The sequence below is a fragment of the Etheostoma cragini genome, chromosome 15 (genome assembly GCF_013103735.1).
Source record: "Etheostoma cragini isolate CJK2018 chromosome 15, CSU_Ecrag_1.0, whole genome shotgun sequence".
NCBI lineage: Eukaryota > Metazoa > Chordata > Actinopteri > Perciformes > Percidae > Etheostoma > Etheostoma cragini.
The window spans coordinates 3,258,740-3,271,617 of NC_048421.1; the positions used below are offsets into that span (position 1 = coordinate 3,258,740).

The 12,878-nt window shown below is 40.3% G+C and overlaps 1 protein-coding gene across 1 annotated transcript; it reads right to left on the reverse strand.

Annotated features, from left to right (window-relative positions):
* Window positions 1–184: 184 nt before the first annotated feature.
* Window positions 185–10,505, reverse strand: LOC117957473 (casein kinase I). The gene is made up of 11 exons (XM_034893236.1): window positions 10,243–10,505; window positions 6,786–6,876; window positions 6,428–6,538; window positions 5,980–6,128; window positions 4,528–4,756; window positions 3,324–3,494; window positions 3,063–3,211; window positions 2,680–2,875; window positions 2,399–2,538; window positions 2,123–2,190; window positions 185–2,020 (listed from the first exon to the last, which is right to left on the reverse strand). Exons 2-10 carry the CDS (start codon window positions 6,859–6,861, stop codon window positions 2,158–2,160), a joined length of 1,254 nt encoding a protein of 417 aa, XP_034749127.1. The 5' UTR covers window positions 6,862–6,876; window positions 10,243–10,505; the 3' UTR covers window positions 185–2,020; window positions 2,123–2,157.
* Between the last annotated feature and the right edge of the window lie 2,373 nt (window positions 10,506–12,878).

A 12,878-nucleotide genomic window follows, 5' to 3' on the forward strand; every position in this document is an offset into this window, starting at 1 on the left:
CATGACGTAACTGTACCTAGACGTCGTTGTGTCCTAAAACCCCATCACTCACTCGCTCACACACGCACACTCAAGCGCGCACACTCACTCGCTCACGCGCGCACACTCACTCGCTCTCAGACACACGCACACAGAAAAATTGTTTACACGCAGCAGAAAGCAAAAAATTATAAAGAAAGGTCAGTTGTGAGCAACATTATTCATTTTTATTACTTCATAAAATATACACAAATACTGTTGTAAATAAAGTGTGTTAAAGAACTGTACAATATATCAGTACACAATACATAAAGTTAAATCCCCATCACCTCAACCTCTTCTATACCATTCCCAACAGTTACAATGCTACTGGGTCATGGTGGCATGTACAAAAGTAATTACACACACACACACACACACACACACACACACACACAATGTACACATCCCTGCATTTGCATCGGTTATGTTTTCCTTTGAACGACATCAAAATTGCTGGAGGTTAAAATCCAAAAGGTGACATCCAACTATTAGCATATCATTTTTGCAGAAGGATGATTAAAAGCCCTATGTGTTGTATGAGGTGGACAACCTTTGAAGCACAAAAACAACAACAGGGACAGGCAAAGAAATAACCTGAACAAGCTACTTCTAATAAGTTACACGAAGATAAAATGAAAACAAAAATAAGAACAAATGGACAGAAAGTTATTTCAGACACATAAAAAAATAGTTTAAACATAAATAGCAGAGGGGATAAAAGCAGTCTATAGACAAAATGAAAGTTGTATTTTAAGCAGGAATTCCCTGTATCTCACACACAAACAAAATATTGTATGACCCAGCTGGCAAAGTAACCGTAGCCCATACCACAATTTAGTACTTTAAAATGCTTAAAATTCTGAACCCAGTCCCAATTTACGTCATTAGTATACTTTTTTTCAACTTTATGTTGTAAAACAAAACCACATTTTGGCTTTACATGGAAATAAAAAAATATTTACAGTAAATTAAACAAAAAAATCATTGATGTCCCTTCCCCCCTAAGAGACTTCACTAAAAGAGCCTGCCCACTCCCCTATGACCTCCGATAACAAAATAAAAATTGAACATTAAGAACAATCATAAAAATTGCAGCCACTATTTGTTAGCCAAAACGGGCAGCTATGGTCTCTGGTCAAATACACTGAGAATTTCCTGAGGACCATCCCTCAAGACTTGGAGTGTCTCATCTATTGTCGTTCTTCACCTTACCCGTCCACATTAAAACCAAAGAAAACACGTAAGTCCAAACAGGCAACATAAGGGGTGGTGGAGTTTTGGTGACTTTTTAAGTAAAGGTATGCAAATCATCAGAAAATGGATGAAGGGCAAGCAAGCGCCAACTGCTACTTCACCAGAAACATTACTCTACAACAGCTAAAACATCACGTACTTATCCTTTTCAAAGTTGCCTTTTTGTCCACTAGCCTCTCACCTACCTCTCCCCATTCTTATTTTAGCTGTTATTTCTCTCAAAAAAGCAAAGAAAAGGAAACTCATAACAAGCTCCAATTTAAGATTTCCTCATTAAAGATGACACCAATGTGTTGCGGTGTTGAACTGAAAAAAAATCTTTACTAAGTACGTACTATTAATCACTAAGTTGAGCTATGACGAGAAACATGCGTGTCCCTGATACCGTTTTGCTTCTTTGATGCGAACAGATCTTCACATTTCTCAAACAGAAGGTAATGAGGGACATTTTTTGATAAGTGGAGCAGGTATGAGCAACCTTGGAGTAAAAATGGTGGAGGACTGTCACTCATTTGCTTTTTGTATTGTGGGGACGTGGTGGTCCACCATTCAGCAAAAAGGGTTCATTAAAGAGTGCATTTAGGATACTGCCATGTACTTCTCTGGATCCTTTGAAGAATTACGGTCCTTTAAAGATTTACGGTCCTTTTCCAAAGATCCATGTGTCCATTGGCAATCATCTTTTCATAAGACAAGGTAAGAATAAAAGGAAAATAAATTGGAGCGATAAATATACCTTGCAGCCCTGCAAACAGTGGAGTAATAGTCATAAGAAAAGGCAAGGTATTAATAAGTGGTGTATATTTGCAGTCAGCATGTGAATACATGAGTGAAATGAAGATCTCACCTGTCAGTTTCATGTGCATGCAGAGCCAAATATTTCTACTTCCCCATGTGCTCAAATGGCACGCTGACCTGCAAAAGAAAAAGAGTCAGAGACTCTGAGGATCATAACAAAACTATTCTGATAACATCGGCAATTGATTTCATAAGACATCTTTAGTACGTGACTATAACTACAACACATTGTTCACTTCAACTCACTACATTTTCAGAAATTAATGTTTTTGTTTTCTTCCATTAAGGCAGTGTCACACCAAAGGGTCCAGGACGGTTTTCTCACCTGTGATGTGGAAATTCTGGATTGGTCATGACGGGCTGTGAGGTCAGAGGATGATACGTTGGCAGGAGCCCCGCGGTGGAGCCGCATGCTCACCTTCCTCTCCCTCTCTGCACGAGAAATGGCCCGAGGCGACGTGTTCCCTGAAATAATGTTAATATAATAGAGAATTGACCACGTGTGATGCAGATATTTAAGACTTTTTTTTTTTTTGCCGTGTGAGCATAGTAGCATTCTGTTCTGATAGACAGCAGGAGTCTGAGTCAATTCAGCAGAAAACGCACCAGACTGCTGAACCCGTGAGGCAGGGTTAGAGATGGCCTGCTCTGGTCCGTTCCTGACTCTGTTGGCAGCTGCAGGGTTGGGACCTGGGGGCAGGCCCCGCGATGCAGACCCCCTCGGGGCTCCTCCGATACGCTCATCCCTCTCGTCTCCCGTCCTCCTCTCCCGATCCCCATCCTCAGCTGTTCGACTGGCACCCTGATACGAGAGATCCGCCACATTAAAGCGATTCCGTTAACAAAATATAGCTTTGAATTAGCTGTATTATATTGTAAGCCGTTTGGAAGCAAGAGGTGTTTTAGCACTGTGATGGAAGAAAGTTAAGTGGCGACTTGGCATCACAACAAACATCAATACTTCACTTTGAAACACTTTGTAAACTTACAAATTTGAGCATGTTCCAGTCAAAGACATAGTCATAGGAGAAACCCTGACGGTGGAACAGATTCCTGAAGAGCTGTCGTAGGTAGGAGTAGTCTGGCTTGTCATCGAAGCGGAGCGAACGGCAAAAATTCAGGTATGTGGAGAACTCAGCTATAGGAGAATATTTAACAAGCAAAAACAATAATGAGGAAAATCTCAGAATACACACAACCCCAACAGCAATCAGAACACAAAATCACAGCACCGCAGAAACATCACTTACAAGGGTACCCTTTGCAAAGAACCTCAATGGGTGTGGACATTTTCTTCTCACTGATTCGTTCATACTTCTGTCTCTTGGTAGCGGCCTTAAGGCCCTGCCAGGGGAGGGAGCCCAGGTTGAAGTACATGAGGACATAGCCGAGCGATTCCAGGTCATCGCGTCTGGACTGCTCTGTAGACAGAAAATAGTGAGAGTGCAGAGGGAGAACCTGAAGGATGTTGGCTCAGTGCTACGACAAAAGATCCATTTTATTCAGTGTCTGTGGGTTACTGAGGTGGGCACGTTCCCCTGCATGTTCTGCCAATCCCCATTGCATGTAGAAAATATAAGGTGTTCCTGTGATGCGTCTTACAACAAGTAACTTGTGAAGCCTGTTAATCAGACAATGCTTGACTGTACGTTATTTTTATTTATTTAAAGAAAAGAAAAAGAAAGCATTTGAACACTGTTTATATTATGATTGCAAAAGTGGAAGCAAAGTATGGATTTTACACTTATTTACTGGATTGATTGATTGAAGTAATGTTGCAGTAAGAGGCTACATAACACCTCCAGGTTATGGATGCATGTCATGCATCATAACAAGGGGAATTTTTGTTAGCAACATGAGGGCTTCCACTCATTGAGTGAGATGCTAAAAACGGTAGAGAAGTGGCATCTTTTTTTTCCCTCTTTTTTTTTTTTTTTTTTTAAACAAACTTCATATTGTCTTTCCGTTTTGACTTATCTTGCTTGTATTTCTGTTTGCTTTAATCAGGACTATCTATACTTTTAGACAACCTTTCTGCCATGGCAGTAGCACATATAATTTAAAACAAACAAATCCCTACTATCAACTCAAAGGCTATCCAGAAAGCTTGAACACTGGAGCTATAACAGAACTGCCTGACATTGTGTGTCTGTTTTCTGATGATCTAATCCAATGTTGTGCATGGGGGTCCAGACCTACCTTCCCCCCCCCCCCCCCCCCCCCCCCCCCCCCCCCCACTTGTGAGTGCTCTGGTCTATGTTATTTGTAGTGATGTCTATATGTCTAAAATGATGGTCATTATTGTTTGGTTTTCTTGTCAAAAATGCCATGCGATTTCTGCTGCAACTAATTTCCCCACAGGGACAATTACCAACAATTCCAAGTAACTAATCTATCACCAGTTTATAAAAAAGTAAGCAATTCAAATTTTTGTAAATGCTCTGTGTATCTTACCAATTCCAAGATGTGTGTTAATGGAGGCGTAGCGTGCTGTGCCAGTCAGGTTTTTGTTCTCCCTGTAAGGGATGTGCTGGTGTGTGCGGGCATCGCGGTACTTTTTGGCCAGGCCAAAGTCAATGATGTACACCAGGTTACCCTTCTTGCCAAGCCCCATTAGGAAGTTATCAGGCTTAACATCCCGATGGATGAAATTCTTGGAGTGGATGTACTCAATGCGACTTATCTAAAAAAAAAGATAGGTGAGACAAAGAGTGGCAATATTGTCAGGTTCTGCAGCACACAACATAATATACATAACAAAATATCTGGTACACAGAAAGGAAACATTGGAGTAGGGATGTCACAATACCAGAAATTCAGTAGTCGGTGCCAACACCAGTAAACTAAAACAATTCTCGATCCCACGGTAAAAAGAAGTTTCTGAAATTCCATGTACTTTAACTTGAAACATTAACTTATTAATTAAAAAAAATTATTTAGATTTAAATCAAGACAATGTCATAACAAGACCTACAAAACATGTGCAATAGAGAATAGAAAAACATAATAAAGTGCAATGAATGGTCATAGTGCAACAGCTAGACACATTCCAGGCATCTTTTCAAAAAGGTACTGTGCAAAAACTACCGTGTTTCAGGTTAGAGTCCAGAAGGACGCCGAGTCGGCTAATTTCCTTCTTAACAGATAGCTTCAGGCTACTTTATTTAACGGTGCCTATGGTGCTAAAAAAAAAATTGGGCATTGGCGTTGTTTTCTAAGTTTAGAACCGGAAGGTATCGGTACTTGTGACATCCCTACAATGAAGAGTGTCATGGTGACATGAATGCACAACAGGGTCACAATTTACATGCTGTCAAACCAGCACTGTCCTTGTGTTCTAATAAAGCTTAAGCCACAGAGCAGCCGTGTGTGCACTCAAAACATCAATACCATGAGCAAACTAAGGCATAAAGGAGGACAAGGGAGGACAGCAGGATATATAGAGACATGACAAGGGAAGGTGATGACCCCAAGGCTATAAGTGGAGAGTCAAACACCCGTATAGAGGACTGACACAGCAACTTGGCTGCAGATAGAACAAAAAGGTGAGAAGTTGTGTTTGAGAGAGCTATGCATGAAATGAAGTATCTAGGCCAGCACAGGCTACAAAGAGGCCAGAATTATAAAGTACACTGAACGCACCAGAGCAGCACAGACCAAAACATCAACAATCTTAAAGACACCTTAGGGGAGTCATGTGCATTGTAATTTTATAGATAGATAAAGCAGAAATCAAGTCGACCAGAGTCAAGTAGATCATGCACATGACCAAATGAGATCATAAACATCATGTGTCTGTACGACGTTAAAACACAGAACGTTTCACACAGTGTGATTTTAACTCAAGGGATTGTGAAACCTTCCGGTCCTAATGCCTGGGACTTTACACAAGCGTTTGTGTCCTACCATTTGGTCTGCCAGGAGCAGGACTGTCTTTAGGCTGAACTTCCGGGAGCAAAAGTTGAAAAGGTCCTCCAGACTGGGACCAAGCAGCTCCATTACCATCACGTTGTAGTCTCCCTCTGCACCACACCATTTTATCGATGGAATACCCACTAGAAACCACACAGTCAGCAAACCGTTTGTTAAACCTGTTTATAATAGTACACCGACAATTCAAAATCTGACATAATAATAATATATTTTTTTTTTTTACATTTTACATTTGATGCTCAATTTCTTGAAAATGCCTTGTGGTTTTACCTAAGACGGATTTAGATCACAATTGGAAAAGATTCAGTTGATTCATTGTGCATCTTCCCAGCAGGCCTAGCAGGGTGCACACTTCTATAATATTGCCAGGGACAAAAGGAATGCTTCATAAAAGCATGTCAAAGCAATATTCGCTCCTTACCTCCTCCTTGCATCATCTTGTAGAACTTGCTTTCAATGTGCAACTGTGGGTGTTTGGTCTTCACACATTCCAGCTTGATGGCTACCTCCTCACCAGTGGCAATGTTGGCACCTGGGGAGATGCACAAAAGTACAAGCACAAGCTGTAAGAGCCATTGCTATTACGCCAGCACCAGGCAAACGATGCATGAGTATGAAGGAAAATCCGGTTTGGTGCCCAGGTAAGGACACATATTAAAATGGTACAGTATGAAAAGAAAGAGTCCAGAAACGTATGTGGAAAGATCCATAACAGTGGAGACACATGGAAAGTTGGGTAAGACATGCAAAAACAAAAAACGTTGGCAATTTATACTTACCGAGGTAAATGTCGCCAAAGGAACCACTCCCTATCTTTCGCCCGAGCCGGTACTTGTTCCCCACTCTCAGCTCCATGGTTGCGAGTCACCACTGCCGCCAACAGACAAATGGAGAGGATTATAAAAAGGACAAATAACCCCGTGCTAGCTCTTCTGGGCTATGCCAATTGTCTCTCTCACCACTAACTCGGAAACACTTTAGGATGAGTTGCTGTACAACTCAACTGAATTTAACTTATTTCCTCAACCCTCTCAGAGTGTTACCATGATGATCCTTCATTCCCTGACACACTGAATTGGCCATGTGTTTGTGTGAGAATGCAGCCTGAGCAGGACTTGTTGATCAGTAAACAGCTGTCTGGCCCGCAGAAACACACAACTTGATTTGTAAGACGCAACAGTGGTATTGAGGTCAGCAAAAGGGGGCGGCTGTGGCTCAGTGGTAGAGCGGTTGCCTGCCAATCGGAAGGTTGGTGGTTTGATCCCCGCCCCTGCAGTCATTGTCGAAGTGTCCTTGGGCAAGACACTGAACCCCGAGTTGCCCCCGGTGCTGCGCATCGGAGTGTGAATGTGTGTGAATGTTTATCTGATGAGCAGGTGGCACCTTGTACGGCAGCCCCTGCCACAGTGTATGAATGTGTGTGAATGGTGAATGTTCCCTGTAGATGTAAAAGCGCTTTGAGCAGTTGTTAAGACTGGAAAAGCGCTATATAAATACAGCACATTTACATTTACATTTACAAAAGCAGGAAAGCGTGGAGAAATAAATACGGCAAAATGAGGGCCACCTAGAAATGCTAGTTGCCACTTGAAATACACACGCGCACACGCGATGCTGGAGCAGGATCATTATTTATTTAGTACACTCTCTACCACGCCACATTGTGCAGCCACTGCAAAAGCAGCGCTAAGCTCTCCACTGTTCTGTACTAGCACTGCCAAGGGAGGGAGGGCATGAGCGGCTGCGGAGCGCTGGCTGGCTTTATCTGTGCCAAGGCCCTCAGACAATTCTGTGCAAAGAACTTCAGAAAGCAAAGTGCTGCCGAGAATGTCTCAACGCAGAGCCGCCTTAATCATTAAGATTTGCCTTCTCTTCACTAATTTGGGAACACTAGGTGAACAAACAGCGCCCTCTTTGGCAACAGTGGGCCCTCGTTGCACTGCTGCATCTTCACTTCCAGTCATGTTACCTATTTGCAATTTTATAAGGCAGTATGAAACAGCCCATATTACTGTTACTGCCTCAATACCCATCCCCTTATAGAAATAGTCTCATGACAACTCAGAAATTGTAAAACAACGCATTTTAAGAAACCTCAGTTTCATGTAGGGGTGGGGGGTAAAAAAAAGAAAAAAAGAAAGAAGGAAAGAAAATCAATAAAAAGAAATCAAACAAAAATCGATAAAGCATAGTATTGAGAGGTTTACTGCTAAGTATCAATCTTTTATTATGTGTCGGTCAGTTCGTCTGCTTGAAAATCCCATTTTTGTAGCAATAAAATTGAAGTGAGATGACCAAGTAGAGATTTTTTTTTTTTTCCCAGATAAAAACAGATGTTGACAAAGTTTCCTTTTGGGGACATAATTTAAAATTATGAAAAATAATTGGGGGAAAAAAGCATTATATAGGGCAAATTATTGCAATATATTTAAAATCGAGATATTATGGTAACAAGTATCTATTGATATCGTATCGTGAGGCCTTTGGCGATTCCCACCCATAGTTTCGTGGATATGCGAACTCACGTTAGCAGAGTCATACATTCTGCAGGGCCAGTCCTCTGCATCCAGAACCTTTGTTATTACACAACATAAATTATCCCAGAAGTTACTTTCCTTGATTTCCAGTTAGATTAAAAGAAGAGCCGCAGACACAAGGTCTGCTCTAAAGACTACTTAAACAGTGATGCTGGCTGGCGTACTATCATCTTAGATCATCTGAGCCTTGTTTAAAAAGGTGAACTTGGGTCAATCTCAATACAACATGCATTGCATGGCCCTTTTCACATGAACACATCAACTGAAACAGACATGTTGTAAGACGTGGGCCCTAGACCTTGTCAACTCTAGCTGATGAGAGGACAACCTGCCACAGTGGATGTGATGGAGGCAGATGGATTTGGCTTAATAAAGGGTTAGGTTTCATTGCACCAAGAGGGTGTCTCATGTGCTGCCGCCAGGGACCAGATCTACAGAGCAACATTAATCACAAGGCTACACAGTAAGTGCCATTGATAAATTACGCGGTACAGGAACTGTGACAGACACACAATTTTAAACTGCACGTTTGTTTTGAACCACAATATTGCATTAAAAACTGTGTTCAAGTGGTTCTCACTTGCAAATAAACTCTCGTTATCATTCTAAAAAAAGTGTAGCAATGAAGAACTTAGTGTTGCAAAGATGCATCATGAAAACTATGAAGAATACATTATTTGATGTTTCAAAGGTGGCCTGTGTGACATGAAGCAAGTGCAATTAGCCTACTATTTGCAATTAAATGTGCTATTATAGCAGTCAAAAGGTCTACAGGACAGTGGACTGGTTAACATGTTACATTACATATCTGCTGATTAGGAGCAAGTCAAGGTCCTGGGGAGGTATACTGTGGTTAAACAATCAGTTTATACATCATTATAAAATAACTTGAATTCCAAGTGTAAAATGTTTCTTTATAAGTCATCAAACTTCAAAGAAACTGTCATACATGTGAGTGACACAATAAGACCTGTTCAGGAGAGAAATCCAAAGGGTCAGAGACCCAAAGCCAGAGGATTTCCACAGTCACATGAAAACTACTACGCCTCTCACACTCTGGCAGCTGTCACTCTACAATCAGCTTGTGTGTTACAGACCCGATTCTAAATGCATGCATGAATACAAACAGGACTTGCAAAATTAAGTTACAGTTTAATATATTTTAAACGGTAACGACCGATGTCAGACTAGCTACGTTCCTCTTTCCTGATTGCAATTTGAGGAGAAGATTTAGCGTTACGCTACTATATTTGCTACAACTACTATTAACTACAGTTCCTATAATCTACTAACTTATGTTGTTTCAAAAGACTAGCCTGCGTGCAGGCGCTTTAAGTAACATTAGCTAAAGTAGCAACCGAAGGCATTTAACGATACGTTAGTTCACTGTTAGCTGCTAAGAGTACGTTAAGCTAGTACTAATAATACGATAACCGAACCGTGATACGTAGACACTGCACCATGACTATTGTCGAAATTAAAGGGAGCTTTAAATGTTTACGCTATATTATACTTCGCCACATTTTGTATTATAGTTTTAACCGCACCCATTTATGTACTGGAATAGCTTGTGTAGATAGCCATCCCTACAACTCGCCCCCTCCCCCCCTCTTGTAAGCCGTGAATACGAGACTCTGATACGGCCGAATCAGGTCCCTTTTCCCCCTTGGTTTCTTCGGTTCCGCGACCCACCACTCACCCGATATTGGGTTCGTCCGAGAGCTGGTTCAGTGGAGGTTCTGATCCGATAGTTGTCAGTCGGACAGGGGCCTGGACTGAAGAGGATTGGAGCGGATTCTGGCGGCTCTCATACCCCCAGCTCTTTGCTCTGTCGTCGGTTGCACTCCCTGTTGATAGTCCCTGAGAAGCTTCAGCAACACTGGCGGCCGTTCTCTCCACTCGAGTCTGTCTCCCCCTCTCGCTCATTACTTAACAACGCGCCTGCTCAACGTCGATGATGTCATTATCTGGACGTCAGGACACAGTCAGTAACGGATAACGTCACACATTTAACGCTCCTTCTTCGATAAATTTGACCTTTCACTTACCAATAAGATTAAGCAAGTAGAAATCAAAATTGTACAAAATATACTATATTCTACAAAAATCAAATTCTTAGGTTTTGAAAATAAACCAGAATCGCTTAGTATTTATTTTACCATTGTGTGCATTATTGTTTGGACTCGAATTAAACATTATATATATCATAACATCAAAATTGAATTTATATAAATAATATAATTTTACAACTCGAACATAAGAAATTTACCATATAATTTATTGTTAACGTATTGGTTTAATTTGGTAAATTTTACTTAAATAAATGAAAAACAACAAATGTTAACCTTAAATTTCCTGCCTTTTTATTGAAATCAAGCAATATATTAAGACTTATGTTGCCTAACAAATACCCCCCAAAAACTAAACTATTAAACTTTACGGTAAAATAAAACGGTTGTGTATTTGTTTTGTCCGACATAACTTTGTATGAATTAAGTTTATTTATCCCCATTTATATCTATATATATATGATTCATATATGATCAATGGTTAATCCCATACACATATATACATACATGTATGGGACTGACCATTGATCATCCCATTTCTCACTTTGAGTCACAACGCAGTTTGCAAAGTAAATTTGGTCGTAATGGTTGCATTTATCATGCAAGTAAAACTCATAACATGCTTTAATGTCATTAAATAATAATTGTATTTTTCTTGTGATCATTAAACTTTGTCTGTCAGTTGGTACATACCAAGAGTCTCTGGGAAGCAAGATTTCCCACTTTCCCATCAATCAGATGGCTGGCTGCCGCTGAGCAAACCTATTTTGTTCACAAAATCTAAGGCCAAAGACATCTAGGAGTTTCTTGTGTCCTAAAAAATGTGGTCATGTTCAGTGGGCTCAGCCTGGTTATCAGCACATATGTGAAATAGTCCTGTCACATAATGTTAGAAATTAATCCTTTAACTCTACAAAAAATATAAATTTTTGGTGGCAACGGTATTTCCACTTGACACAATAAAAACCCAAACAGCTTCAGAGAAGGTAAGCGATTTCACAGAGTCAGCAGTGGCCTTCTGTAGGATGACGTGGGTGTTAAATAGGATTGGTTTGTGGATGGTAATGAGAGGGTGACAGATGGACACACTGGCTTGTTTTTCTGTGGCCCTGTCTATGAACTGCCTTCACGCCTATTGTTAAATATTTGTCATGCTCACAACTGGAACATGCACAAAGCACCGTTTCATCGTCAACATACTGCACAGGGCTTAGCGTTCACATACAGTATGCATTATCACAGATTCGGTTACACTGGAAGAACACGTAAGGGGTTTCAAACTAAGATTGGTTTATTACTGACCACCATCCAGAAACATATTCACACACAAAAATGACCACAAGGACAATTTTAGAAGCCAATACTTTCATCTTTATTAATCTTGTTCTCATTTGTTTAAATAAATTTTTCCTTTGTAAAATCTCATAACGAAAACACTGAACAGGAGTGTTAAAGCCTGTCTTAATTTAAAACGAATACACAACAACAGAACATTAAAAACGTACGGTAACTCTCTGCATCTGTAAACAACCCGTCCCACCCCTCCCTCCCACTCCACACAGTTTGATAAGATTTGGCATGTCCATTTACTCAACGCATATGCCTTCAGCTCTTTGTATCATTAAAATGTTCTTTTTTATTATTGCAGGTCGGACAATAAAAAAGACAAGTCTGCTTAAAAAAAAAAAAAAAAAAAAAAAAACTTCAAATGAAAAGGAAAAAAAAAGCATTAGTGCCAATATTTCTTAACACACAGACAGCAGTATACCGAATGCACTCAAAAAAAAAAATTGTATAGACCTTCTGTATAGTAAGCAGCCTTGCCCACATTATGACAGGCAGTAACATGCGCGCGCGCACACACATACACACATTATCCTTACATTCACACACACAAAAACTGGGGTGGTTTAATCCACTTACTTGGTCTCAGTCTCACTCATACTCATGTCCATATAGTGTATATGACACTGCACACAGTATCGACACATGGAGAAATGCAACATAGCCTCAAACTGCCAGCAATTTAACATTTATCACTGCAACAGTAACAAACATGTTCAAGAGAGAATAACAGAGAAAGAGTGCGTGAGATACAACAGTAGGAGGTCAGCATTTTGAAAACAGAACAATAACATTTTTCAATATTTTCACTGTCAAAAATTAAAACCATACATACAAACTCAAAAAAAGATGAAACTTAACATACACAGTAATATACAGTTCTGTTTTCAATCAGAGCTGTTTGCATGTGTTTGGATTCGGT